The 14,235-nt window shown below is 44.6% G+C and overlaps 2 protein-coding genes across 24 annotated transcripts in view; one reads left to right on the top strand and one right to left on the bottom strand.

The window, feature by feature from the left end:
• The window catches only part of tctn1 (tectonic family member 1), a 196,855-nt gene that overhangs the window by 109,124 nt on the left and 73,496 nt on the right, over window positions 1-14,235 (top strand). For 22 of the 23 annotated variants that reach the window (XR_009715187.1, XR_009715205.1, XM_061285497.1 and 19 more), the window contains one exon: window positions 9,625-9,645. The exons of the other annotated variant lie outside the window; for it this stretch is intronic. Coding sequence is in view for 20 of the 22 variants with exons in the window: in XM_061285497.1 (XP_061141481.1) it covers window positions 9,625-9,645 (21 nt within the window). In the remaining 2 variants the exon portion in view is untranslated. The remainder of the gene's footprint in view (window positions 1-9,624; window positions 9,646-14,235) is intronic. 23 annotated transcript variants of the gene reach the window in all.
• LOC133158431 (uncharacterized) overlaps window positions 1-14,235 on the bottom strand; it is a 43,448-nt gene that overhangs the window by 1,836 nt on the left and 27,377 nt on the right. The gene's annotated exons all lie outside the window — the stretch shown is intronic.

Raw genomic sequence — 14,235 nt, 5'->3', positions numbered from 1 at the left:
GAATTATCCACATTCATTTTAGATATATTTATCCCATTCTTTAACATCTACAGCAGTTATTGACAAAGTACACATATAAACATCATACTTTCATGGCAGTCCAGATCTGACACAGCAGATCATCCTGCAAAGGTCAAATTGATCTTTTAAATTGCTACAATGCAGCATAATTTTTTTGGAGTGATCAATATAAGTTGTTCACTCATCTCTCCCCTACTCATTATGACTTACACCGTGTTCCAAATTATTATGCAAATTGTATTTAAGTGTCATAAAGATTACATTTTTTGTTTTTCAATTAAACTCATGGACGGTATTGTGTGTCAGGGCTCTTTGGATCACTGAAATCAATCTCAGACACCTGTGATAATTAGTCTGCCAGGTGAGCCCAATTAAGGAAAAACTACTTAAGAATGGCGTTCCACATTATTAAGCAGATGACCATTTCCAAGCAACATGGGAAAGAAAAAGGATCTCTCTGCTGTCGAAAAGCGTGAAATAGTTCAATGCCTTGGACAAGGTATGAAGACCTTAGATATTTCACGAAAACTTAAGCGTGATCATCGTACTGTAAAGAGATTTGTGGCTGATTCAGAGCACACACGGGTTCGTGCAGATAAAGGCACAACGAGGAAGGTTTCTGCCAGACAAAAACATCGGATTAAGAGAGCAGCTGCTAAAATGCCATTACAGAGTAGCAAACAGATATTTGAAGCTGCTGGTGCCTCTGGAGTCCCACGAACATCAAGGTGTAGGATCCTCCAGAGTCTTGCAGTTATGCGTAAACCCTCTATTCGGCCACCCCTAAACAACGCTCACAAGCAGAAACGGCTGCAGTGGGCCCAGGAATACATGAAGACTAATTTTCAAACAGTCTTGTTCACTGATGAGTGCCGTGCAACCTTGGATGGTCCAGATGGATGGAGTCGTGGATGGTTGGTGGACGGCCACCATGTCCCAACAAGGCTGCGACGTCAGCAAGGAGGTGGCGGAGTCATGTTTTGGGCCGGAATCATGGGGAGAGAGCTGGTTGGCCCCTTTAGGGTCCCTGAAGGTGTGAAAATCACCTCTGTAAAGTATGTGGAGTTTCTGACTGACCACTTTCTTCCATGGTACAAAAAGAAGAACCGTGCTTTCCGTAGCAAAATCATCTTCATGCATGACAATGCACCATCTCATGCTGCAAGGAATACCTCTGCATCATTGGCTGCTATGGGCATAAAAGGAGAGAAACTCATGGTGTGGCCCCCATCCTCCCCTGACCTCAACCCTATTGAGAACCTTTGGAGCATCCTCAAGCAAAAGATCTATGAGGGTGGGAGGCAGTTCACATCCAAACAGCAGCTCTGGGAGGCTATTCTGACATCCTGCAAAGAAATTCAAGCAGAAACTCTCCAAAAACTCACAAGGTCAATGGATGCAAGAATTGTGAAGCTGCTATCAAATAAAGGGTCCTATGTTAAAATGTAACTTGACCTGTTAAGATGTTTCTGATTGAAATAGCTTTTGATTTCAGTAAATATGACCTCCTAATGCTGTAAATTCTAAAGATGAGCATTTCAGTTTATAACAACCTATAAAAGGTTTGTTCAATAACATTCGAATTCATTAAACTAATGGTTGATGACTTGAAAATTATGCTGACTCATTTGCATCGACTATTTAGGAAAATCTGAGATAAATATCATTTGCATAATAATTTGGAACACGGTGTAGTTCCCACAAATACCATATTGCTAAAGTCAACAAAATGGCAGCAAAGATAGCCACCTTACATGCAATAACGTCATTGTTCCATTTTCTTATTCCCGGCATTTCTCTAAAAGGTAAGGCTTCCTTTGGGTCACTTTTTCCGATTGAACGTTACTTCAAAAGAAATTACCCTTTTGTAATTTGCTAGGACCAACCAACTGACCTTTCTGCTATTTTAATGGCAGTTGGTGTAATTATCAATATTCAATGTGGCCCTTCCCCCTTGGAAGAACACCAGTGTTTTGTTTTCAATGCTCTTAATGAGAACGTGCTTTGTTCTTTTTGGCTTTAAAATATTAATTATAAATATAAAATGTAAATGCCAGATTTGAATCATCCTTAGTTTCCCTCTTTGTTTTAAAACATGGATAATCTTTAATGTCGCCCAAACAATTTTTCATACGGGGTTAAACCCACAGTACTTGTAATATTTATGTACAGTTTGACCAGGTCTAAAAACATTTTGTCTATGATCTTCCATTTTTTCCATGCACATTTTCACACTTTATACCAGTCCTGTCACGAAAATTAATTTCCGAAATCCCATATCTCGGTATTATTTCTTTACATAACGTTTTTGCCACTGTTAAGGCAATCAGTGTTTTTGTTGAAGCCAATTCAAATGTAATTTTTATTTTACCCAATTGTATGATTTAGAGAATCCATATGTAGTAAAATGTTGTATTACTACATATTTCATCTTCATTTAATTCGACACACCTTTCAAAATGCTTCTCAGTGTCCCAGTGCTTTGCGTGTGTAACTGGTTGTCTCAACCCGTGTTCCACATCATAATCTTTCCTCCCTCAAGGTGTCAAACCAATCAAGATAAAAAGATAAGAAACAACAAAATAACCGCCAGTAAATTAATATAATAGTCAATTGTTGTTGTTTCTTAACTTTAACTAACTCAATCACTCTCTTATTCTCAAATGTAAAAACTTGTGTAGTCTTGACACAACCAATCGACTATTTCTTCTAAATTTAGTTTGAAATGTTGTCATTTAATAATTTTGCTTCATCCAATTCCAGAAAGCAAGTTCTTTCCATCTCTAAAATTTTGTTTCATCAGGGCTAGGCATTAATGCAGTGTGGACCAGTTTCTGCCCACAAAAAAAAAAATGCTTGCCTTTCTTTTCTTCTTATTTTCACAAAATTGCTTTTGTTTTGCGGTGCAAATCAGATAGACTACAGTCTAGCAAATTCTCCGGCCCTCCCTGTGTGGAGTTTGCATGTTCTCCCCGGGCCCGCGTGGGTTTTCTCCGGGCACTCCGGTTTCCTCCCACATCCCAAAAACATGCTTGGTAGGCCGATTGAACACTCCAAATTGTCCCTAGGTGTGAGTGCGAGTGCAAATGGTTGTTTGTCTCTGTGTGCCCTGCGATTGGCTGGCAACCGGTTCAGGGTGTCCCCCGCCTACTGCCCGATGACGGCTGGGATAGGCTCCAGCACGCCCGCGACCCCAGTGGGGACTAAGCGGTACAGAAAATGGATGGATGGATGGATGAACACTGACAGCACACAGACAACACAAAAACAGCAGAGACACAGCTCACAAACCATAGCAACAAACAACGCTGCGCCAACGTCATCCTCTGTTTTGACGTTTTGGTTATACTTTTTTTCTCATCAGTGCCTATTATCCTTCATGCAAATATTGTCACATCTTCCTTAAGCATCACCCTGCTTCAAATATTCAAACATTCTCTGAGAAACTCACACTTTCCCTGCTTCGCCCGCAGCCATAGCACCCCTCGTGCGAGGGGGGGGGGCGCAACATCAATGTTGATTGGTCACAGGCTGGCCATTTCCTGCAACAACCATGATGCCGACCCACCGCCCACACGAGCACAGCAATGGCCCACGCGCACAGCCCCGCCCCGCGACAACGCGCGAGCGCAGGCACGCTTATCAGTCCCACCTTCTCAAAGGGCAGGCCAACTTTGCTGTTGCACCCTTCATCATTATCACATTGGACATCTTTCACTGTCTTCTACAAAACATTTGCTGTCTCTTATTCTCGTCCTATCAAGCCACCGTTCTAGTCACTTCCTGCCACACACGTCTTATTCTCTCTACTGCCACACACTGCTCATCTCAGTTTCTCTAACCAACTTAAACACATCATCGTCCACTTCTCAATTTCCCTATTATCGCTTCAACAGCCCCCTGAACATTCTCCATTACTGATTTCTTCTATAGGACACACATCTCACTCGCACTCATACACACACCCATTCATGAGGATCCTCTGCGCGCACACGCACACACACTAGCACAAAAGGATGACGCACAACATATAGAACACACCTCGATCCCACTAACACACCTTTTTGTTCGTCTTACTTTTCTGATTTATTCTCTATTTCACTTTTAGAAGCTATTTGTAATTCTTTTCCATTTATTTAGCCAATTTTAACTTCAGTGTTTCTTTATCTTAGTTAGTTTATTGTTTAGCACATATTATATCAATAACTGTGCAAGGAGGGAGACGAAGCCTAGGGCTTGTAAAGAGCTCCACTCCTTCTAACCCCCAATTCCAACCCTTTTTGCTTAGTGCCAAGCAGGGAGGCAATGGGTCCCATTTTTACAGTCTTTGGTATGACCCGGCCGGGGTTTGAACCCACAACCTTCCAGTCTCAGGGCGGACACTCTAACCACTAGGCCACTGAGCTGGTTACTTACTTTATCCTTTTAACAAAAATATTCCTAGGTCCCTAGGTGTGAGTGGTTGGTTGTCTCTGTGTGCCCTGCGATTGGCTGGTTCAGGGTGTCCCCCGCCTACTGCCCGATGACGGCTGGGATAGCCTCCAGCACTCCCACGACCCCCGTGGGGACTGAGCGGTTTAGAAAATGGATGGATGGATCTCCTGTATATTTAAGCTAATTTCTCTTTGATTTTGGCAGCCAGGTTTCCACTTCATTACATGGAAATCTGATTCGATTTGATTTTGGCCTAGTCATAACTGTCTTTGTTAATTTGTGCAGTCACGTGCCATGTGACCGTTTTCTCCGCAATTCCAACATTCTCGTTCACTATAAGGTACAAATCCTCTCCCGTGGCCCTTGGAGCCTCCTCTATTTGATCCTCCTTGTCCTCTTTTGCTTTTCCACCCTCTGCCTGTATTTTGGTAAAAAGGGTCACTATCCTGGTCTACCAAAAAAGTGTCTTTTGAAGCTTTCATTTGTTTTTGTTTGTCTATTACGACTTTTTCCGCTTGGAGGGCATGATTTATGTATTCCTCCCAAAGTTCCGGTGTTCATGCCTATATAATGTTTGATCACCCAGCCTTGTATTGCTGGTCTGGGCCCTGCGTGGATGGCATTTTTTAATTGCTGTTGATAAGCACCTTGAGGCGCATTATCTTCCACCAGTCCACTATGTGTTTTAAACAATTTTGTCATGCGCACTTGATACTCATCAAAGGTTTCATTATCATTTTGCTTTGTTCTCCCTATTTCTGTATAAATTGCTCTGATTTCCTTTGACCAATCCATTTCTAGCTGGGTTTTCTGCCTAGTGGCTCTGTCCATCAACCCAGGAGGTGATTGCTCAGTTTTGTGTGTGTCATGTATTTGCGGATACAACTTTGCTATGATCTTTAGTTTTGAATTTGTAGCACGTGTTTTCCCTTCCCGCTCTTGTACTGCTTCTAGTTCTCCCTCAAATATATATTTTTTAACCCATTTATCGAAATCTATTTTAAGTCAGTCGGGATCCTGCCTTTCAATTATTTTCCAATCTTTGCATTTTAGTTCATGTCGGGGTAGGGACTTTCGTTTACTATTTAAGTTTCCCATGGTTTATTTTTCTAAATTTTGGAGTTGGTAGTTTGAATGGCACCTACAGTGTCCTAAAACCAACTTTATTCACAGGACAGTGGTTAAAAAATCGATGTGTGGTAAGTCTCCTTTCCCCTCCCCGAAGGGAGCGGAGAGTTCTTGCCTCTGCACCCACACAAAACCACTGTTTACAATCCTGTGTGTTTATATAGAGGAGCCCTCAAATGAGATCACTCTCAGTCAAACCGTACACAAGCACACCACGCTTTTTTTAATAACAGAGGAGTCCGCACTCCTGCTGCGGAATTTAACTAACGTGAAAGTTAGGGGGCTCCACACCGCCCCTGCGGAATTTAACTGTTTCTAATTGAACTTGATAAGGTCTAGAATTCTCAAGGTTTTAAGTGGCCGTCGAGCAGGTGTGGGTATACTTATTGCCCCCCGGCTGGGCGCCTGCACATAGGGGTTCACCCCGGTGAACGAGAGGGTAGCCTCCCTCCGCCTTCGGGTGGGGGGACGGGTCCTGACTGTTATTTGTGTCTATGCACCAAACGGCAGCTCAGAGTACCCACCCTTCTTGGGGTCCCTGGAGGAAGAGCTGGAGAGCGCTCCTTCTGGGGACTCCATCGTTCTACTGGGTGACTTCAATGCTCACGTGGGCAATGACGGTGAGACCTGGAAGGGCATGATTGGGAGGAACGGCCCCCCCGATCTGAACCCGAGCAGTGTTCTATTATTGGACTTCTGTGCTTGACACGGATTTTCTATAATGTACACACTAGGACACCCTAGGCCGCAGTTCGATGATCGACTTTGTAGTCGTGTCATCGGATTTGTGGCCGCATGTTTTGGACACTCGGGCGAAGAGAGGGGCGGAGCTGTCAACTGATCACCACCTGGTGGTGGGTTGGCTCCGATGGTGGGGGAAGATGCCGGTCCGACCTGGCAGACCCAAATGCTCTGTGAGGGTCTGCTGGGAACGTCTGGCGGAATCCCCTGTCAGGAAGAGCTTCAAAGCAGGGATCCTGTCTCGCTGCTGCAGCCTTCAGCATCAGTCGCTTGGCGGTCTTTACTGCTGATTCTGCCTTCCCATTGCTCTGTGGGTAACCCGGCGACGATGTCCTATGTTCAAAGCCCCACTTCTGGCTGAAGCGCAGGGATACAAATTGGGGTCCGTTATTTGAAATAACAGTGTCAGGTATCCCCTGTCGGGCAAAGTGAGCCTTTAGTTTTCTGATAACGGTATCGCTCTTAGTGTCAGATAAGTAATCTACCTCCCAGAAATTTGAATAATAATCCACTGTTATTAGATAATCTTTGTTGTGGAAGGAGAAAAGATCTGCTCCTACTTTGGCCCAGGGTCTGCTGGCCATGTCATGTGGATGTAGTGTCTCTTTCTGTTGTTTTGGGTCCACCGACCTGCAGATGTCGCATCTGGAGACGAAGGTCTTGATCTCCTCGTTCATCCTCGGGAGTTGGAAACCACTGCCCTAAATGAACAGTCCGTGTTGCACGTGGTTGTCCTGCCTCATTTGTGACAGGCTGGCTACCGCGCTTCCCGGGCTTCTCCGCAGTGATGCACATCACTCAGAACCATGTAACAAAAAGTGATTTGAATCTGAATATTAGTTTTGACTTAAAAGACGTGTCCCTGTCCATTTTTAAAACTACCGTTTTTTTCCGTGTATAGTGTGCCCCCATGTATAATACGCACCCTAAAAATGGCATGCTGATGGTGGAAAAAAGCCTGTACCCATGTATAATACGCACCCAATTTTTATGAATTTAAATTTTTTTTTCTTTTTCTTTTTAAAGTCCCAATGATCGTCACACACGCAGGGAGGCAATGGGTCCCATTTTTATAGTCTCTGGTATGGTCTTAACTAGGCTGGATGTAATTTTTTTTGTTGCCGTTGATTTCTCCGACTGCCCGTAAAGGCACCACCGCGCTCCGTGCGCGCATGTGAAAAAGGCGTGCGGACGTGAAAAAGGCGGCTCTGTATGGGAGAGACGTTGAAGAGGAATAAAAACACCCTTGGAAACCAAAACTTGCCCCTCGTCATGACTCGGAGCCGCAACAAATGTTTCGGATTTGTGTAGGGTACATTGTGACAGACAGCAAACGAGCAGGTGATCGAGCAAGCCTTGTCTGATACGAGAGCATTGCGGTCGTATGGAGCGTGTTTGAAGTGAACACCAGAGACGAAAGGAACAAGGCAAAGTGTTGTGAAATAAAATATTACCTGTAATACGCATTTTGTTATTTGCTGATTGAAACTGCAAATTAAACTGTGAATTGAAACTAATAGGTGGAGAACTGAACTCTCGCTCTTTATATAGCTGACGTGTCTTGCGCATCCGTTCTGCGCATCTGTAATGGCGGCCTCCGTATGACGTCCGGTCCGCGATGGAGATTAAAAAACAAACAATATTTGACAATAACACACCATCAAGGATTGCACCATCGCATCAAACGATGTGTCGTCAATTATGAATTTTACTAAGTGTGTTGGGCAGGATGGCTGAATGCGATGCGCGATTGACAACAAACAAGAAGAAAGGTGATTTCAAGTTTTATTTCGAGGGAGATTTGTCATGTCTCGTCCCCAGTTTTGCTATGTGTCTAGGTTGCCATAGTTTCTGTTCGCGTCGCCCCTCTCTTCCTGTGTCACCTCAATCGATGTAACGTGTTTTGTATTTAAGTCCTGTCTGCCCCTCGCTCACCGTCGGATCATTGCATGTGTTACTATCATGATGTCTGTTTGGTTTCTGTTCCTGTCTTTGGTAATGTCACCCTATCTTTTTGTTCCACGACTTTGTCGGTCAGTCCTGTTGTTGGTTTTGTTGTACCATGACTTTCTTTAAAAAAAAAAGAAAAAAAAAATTGTTTTAAAAAAAATTAAAAAAATTTTGTACCCATGTATAATGCGCACCCCAGATTTTAGGACAATAAATTAGTTAAATTTTGCGCACTATACACGGAAAAAAACGGTAATTTCATAACCCATTCTTAGACTTAGACTTTATTGTCATTTTGTAAGCACTCGGTACACACAAAACGAAATTTCGTCGCATACGGCTCTCAACAAAGGAAAGGAACGTCGAGAGCTGTAGCAGTCGCAGGCGATCTTAATCTTAATAATACAAAAGACACACGGATGGCATGAGCGCAACTTAATAACTCTCATAAGGCTGCCACATAACGGCGCCACAAAGAAAGTCAGAAAGTGCTCAAGATAAAAGCCATCAAAGCAAATCAAAGCTAAAAGACAAAGAAAAAACAGTAACAGCGGCCAACCAGCACCCCCAATACAAGAGAACACCCCAAAACACACAAAATAGCCTCCACGGGGTCCATCGACAGGTGTAAGGGCAGTCCAGTTCAACGGCGCCCAATGGTCGTGGTCGTGAATCGGTGAAAACATCACAAAGCAGGCAAACGTGTGAGCAGCGTCCTGGGCACCCAGCCGGGGCACGTGCAGATGGTCACCACGAGGCTAGCATGGCGAAAGCCATTGGTCTCGACGAGCACCGGACTCCCCACAGGGGTTGCGGCTGCAAGGCGAGGGACCCGGTCATCACTGGCCGGATAAGCAGGAAGCCGTCGTAGAGTTGAGTTCTTATTCTTTGGCTTTCGACTGACTGTTATTGTTCCGCTACTGTATATTGATTTGTGCTTCAATCTACTGTTTTCACTGTCTTTGTGGTTGTCCCATTACTATATGAGAAGTGCTTTGTAAGATGTGCCATAAAAATATATTTGTATTGTATTCTACATGGAGCATTTGTGTAAAAAATACATTGCATAAAAAATGTGACCACAATGAATTAAAGCGCTTTAAAATCCAATCATCCTTTAATCGTACCCTTAATCGTATATACATACATGTATTGAGATTTATATCAATTTGTCTTTTATTGGAGAGCACATTCTCAGAATCTATGCAAAAAAAAAAAATTGCAGATGAGGACAAAGACTCTTTCGAGGTACCGGTACTGCAAGTGCAATCTACAGCTTTTTGCTGTGTGTACATGTATGTAAGCATGTGAACAAGTGAGTAAAATGTCATTATTTATTTTGTTTTACAGGGAAGGAATGGAGGTGCCACTGTAAGTATGCCCTGTTTGTGTTCTTATGGAAAAAATCAAAAAATTGTGACTCCACATTGATATAAAATATTGCTATATTTGTCAATGAAGAAATTAACTAAACAAAACATTTTTCAGATCATAAGCTTGTTTTACACAAATGCTAAAACTGTTGCATCACAGCCACAACAAAAAGACATGGCATTTATCTTCCTTTGCCTTTTCAAGGTTCCCATGTCCTGTCGCCCAAGATTATTCACATATTTTTCACTTCAGGGAAATACGTTGAAATGGAAATCCAGTAAAATATTTTGGAAAAGCTTAAGTAGCCCTTAAAATGTTTTTCTCCTGCCACTGCTACTTTCTGCTCAAATGTTTTATTGGTTGCTGACTTCAGTGGGCATCATGACGAGCATTTTCTGCTTCTAGCCGGTGCAGAGCCCGTTTCCTGGAATGCATTGTTTCCAGTTAAATTTGATGTCTGATTTAGTTCAGAAACAAGTATTTTTTCCAAAGAAGCACTCGGCCACACCTTGTCTATATACACTCAACCAATGACCATAGTGTGGCCCTACACTGACACCTGAACGTCAACAATCAGGCAAATGCTTGCGCCTCATCATCATCATCATCATCGGTTTAAAATCCGCTTTCAAGGCGCCGCTGGGTTGGACTGAGTTCTCGATATGGCTTTCTTCCACCGGGAACGGTCCATGGCCATCTCGTGGTTGATGCCGAGTGCCTTCATGTCGGCTGCCACGGTCGTTTGCCAGGTCATTTTAGGTCGGCCACTGGGTCTTGTTCCCTCTACGTTATACGACATAACTTTCTTCACCCAGTCGTTCTCGTCCTTCCTCACTACATGTCCGTACCATCGCAGTCTGCCTCTCCTCACCACATCCACTATGGCCTCCACTCCCATCTTCTTTCTCAGCTCTGCACTGGTCTTTTCCTCCCTCATTGACACACCACACATCCATCTAATCAGCCTCATTTCTGCTCTGTTTAGTTTGTCTTCATGTTCTGTTTTCAGGGCCCATGCCTCACTTCCGTACGTCATACTACTTCTGACGCAGGCTGAGTACATGTCAGGTTCAAAATCAGCAAAAGGATCAGCAGACAAAACCAGTGAGGCAGAATGTTGAGTCTTTTCTCGCGAGGAGTGCATCCAGACTTACAGCAGTCCAAAATACACTAAAGATCTGTCACACCCCTCGCTCTTTTTATTAAGGGATGCCCTACCTACAATGTGAGACTAGCCCCTAACAGGTGGGGGGGAAAGCATGGCCTAGTCTCATGAGAAAATAAAGGAGCGCAAGGACATAAACAAGTATTCTATGTGAAACAAGTAGTTACAGACAGGACGCCATGGGAAAGGAGTGCAAGGACAGAATGCCAGACATCAACAGAGTAGATTGAGCTATCAGCAACTTTCTTGGATTCCCAGAGGTGTAGAAGGTCAGGAAGCCCCAGACAGCATCGTATGACTTGTTGTGGACTGGTGGACGTCTGCAAGGCGAAACAGCAAGCATTCTGCGCAATAACTTATTAATAATAATAAGTACTCATTAGGGAACGCATGATAACATATATATACAATTTATCCAACAATTCCCCCCTGTTTATCATAAGTTCCCGGAGACCAACCCATCACCCATATGGCCACTTCAAAAAGATTTTCAGCCACAGGGATCACAATTCGCAGGAACCAACTTACACACGGGAGGAAACTGAGTCACAATCGGCAAAGCCCGGGTCAGAAAACAAATCGGACAAGTTTACCACAACAGATTCGCTGACCGGGCCGTCAATAGAGAAGGAACCCCCGTCGACCGAAAGGTCATCCCTTAGGAGCAACGGGAAAGTCTCAGCTGGTGGAGAGATAGCAGCCGTAATTAGCCTGTTAATTAGGGATCGGAGACAAGGGATGCAACAACATCCACACAAGGTCAAAATGGCAGAGAAAACGGCAACGGAGACCAGGGCAGAGGAAACCAGGGCGCGGTACCTTCCGAACACGCTCAACCAGTTGGCCCAAACCTCCGTGTTCACTCCACTGTGCTCCTTCATCTTCCCGTTCAAGGCCCGCAGGCCCTCAAGGGCCTGGGACAGGCTTCCGTCGGCCGCAGTGTTATTTGGAATAAAAGTGCAACATTGCTCACCGAACATGGCGCAGACACCGCCCTCTCTTGAGAGTAGCATGTCAAGGGCCATTCGATTCTGGAAAGCCATGAGGGAAGTAGCGGCCAGTTGGGAGTGGACCGCCTTGAAACCCGCCTCGGTCCAGTTCCCAAGCCTCTGCACGTTGTAATGGACGTAGTTAATCCTGTCAACATTTTTGTTAAGAGTACACCACCAACACAGGGCGGATTCAAAACCAGCTGCTATCTGATTCACCAGCTTATACTCATCCGGCACTCCCCTAGGAACACCAATGGCGTCGATGTAGGTTGGATTAGCTGTGCCCCGCCATTCGGCGTCTCGTTTCGTTCTCGGCCAGAATTCGGGCACTACGGACTTAGCAAAAGACGTTAGATCATAAGAGGACATTGGTATCAAATGAACAGGTAGCAATAGGGTTACCAAAGCGCAAATCCCAGCGCTGTTGAAAGGCAACCTATCATAAAGTTTGTTACTATTACACCAAAACCAAATATCACAACGAGCAATGGGCAAAAAAGGGGCCGTGACCTTGGTCACGGACCCACACCACGGAGCTTGTAAAATAGAGGCTTTTCCGCTTTGAATTATGGATCGACCTTGGGAACTTAGATTGTGGCCTAGATACTTAATTTCAGCAGACCACAGTTGAAGCTTGTTCTTGCTGACCTTGTGGCCTTCACTTGCCAAGTGATGCAGCACTGCAAGCGTGTCTTTTTGGCAAGAGGCAAAATCAGGAGATGCTATCAAAATGTCATCAACATAAAGCAAGATCTGACTTCCCATTGGCGGGACAAATATAGCCATGCTGGCTGCCATCACCTGGGAGTAAATTGTCGGGCTTTCACAGTACCCTTGTGGTAACCTTGAAAAGGTGTACCTTGAGCCAGCATATGTAAACGCAAACCAAAACTGACTCTCTTTTGCAATAGGGACAGAGAAAAAAGCATTGCTAATGTCAATCACTGTGAAGATTTTCGCATCAGGTGTCAATGAATTCAACAAAGTATGCGGGTCAGGGACACAAGGTGCTCTCTGAATAACAGCATTGTTTACAGCTTGCAAGTCTTGCACCATTCTCCACCCCACAGAAGGGGGTGCCTTCTTTACAGGGAAAATTGGGGTATTGCAAGGAGAATCCGGGCAAGGAACGATGACACCTGCTTTTAATAAATCAGAAATAACAGGTGCTATACCCTGTAAGGCATCAGGTTTTAAAGGATACTGCCTCACACAAGGGCGGTATTCAGTTTTAGGTCTTATGACAACAGGAAGCGCACCTTTCACTAAACCAACGTCAGAAGGACCCGCAGACCAAAGATGACTTGGGACCTCAGCGAGGATGTGCTCGTCATCGGACGTCAACACATAATCTCAAGATGAGGGTGTTTGCTCAACACCAGGATCAGCGTGGATTCCACTAATGAATGACAAGGCTTTAGTCATATTTTGTTTGAAGAGCTTGGTGGAAGGACTGTAAAAGGAGTCAGGATTAACCTGAGTCCAGTCAGAAGCTGCCAAGGCATCACCAGCCATAAATCCTAAACTCTGCCAGGCTGCGGTGTGAGGCCTGTAGAGAGAGATGTGGAGCGGAGTGGGAGACACGTGTAACTTCTGCACAGCAGGGGGAGCCGCTTGTATGACTACACAAGCACGGCTCTCACCATCGTGCAGAAGGAAAGAAGTCGTCAAGGTGGCAGGTGTAGCAGCCTCAAGCATGTTCTCGTAGTTGTGATCAGGACCCGGTGTGTCTTTATGCCACATAGTTATGTGTAGTTGATTGGCTTCCATTGCTTGTTCAGGGCAGCGCAAAAGGGTGGCCACACGGGCCAAAAGAGGGGAACCAAATTCCATCACTTCTGCGTCAGCCAAATCCAATGAATAAAAATAGTAGCAGTGAAATTGGCCAAATATCTGTAACTGGTGTCGCCTTTTGACAGCAATTTGACCATTAAGAGACACAAGGGAAAGCCCAAGGGCAGTGAGAGCGTCTCTACCTAGCAAATTAATAGGGCAACTGGGCATCAGCAAAATGGGAATGCAACAACTTCCCCCTTCTGGGTCCCGTATCCAAACTGGTCGAGACTGGGGAACTGGGGTTGCCAGCCCATTCGCTGCTCTCACCCAAAAGGATCTACCGTTACTTTGCACATCTGCAGGTATGTCACGACACGTGGTCACACATGCCCCTGAGTCACACAAAAAGGTTATTGGAGTCCCGTTTACGAATAGAGTTATCACTGGCTTCTCAACATTGTTCATCAACAAATCTTGAATGTTCAAATCTACATCAACAGGGGGAGCTGTTGGCAAGACAGTTGTTTCAACTGTATTTTGACCTTCGGCCAGTCATAAGGGAGGTCTACTCCCACCCTTGTGATTATCTGGGCAGTTTCTTGCTATATGGCCTGTTTTCCCACATGACCAGCAAACGGGAGGTCCAGCATTGTA

Source organism: Syngnathus typhle, linkage group LG1 (assembly GCF_033458585.1).
Source record: "Syngnathus typhle isolate RoL2023-S1 ecotype Sweden linkage group LG1, RoL_Styp_1.0, whole genome shotgun sequence".
NCBI lineage: Eukaryota > Metazoa > Chordata > Actinopteri > Syngnathiformes > Syngnathidae > Syngnathus > Syngnathus typhle.
This window is presented reverse-complemented; position numbering and strand designations above follow the sequence as displayed.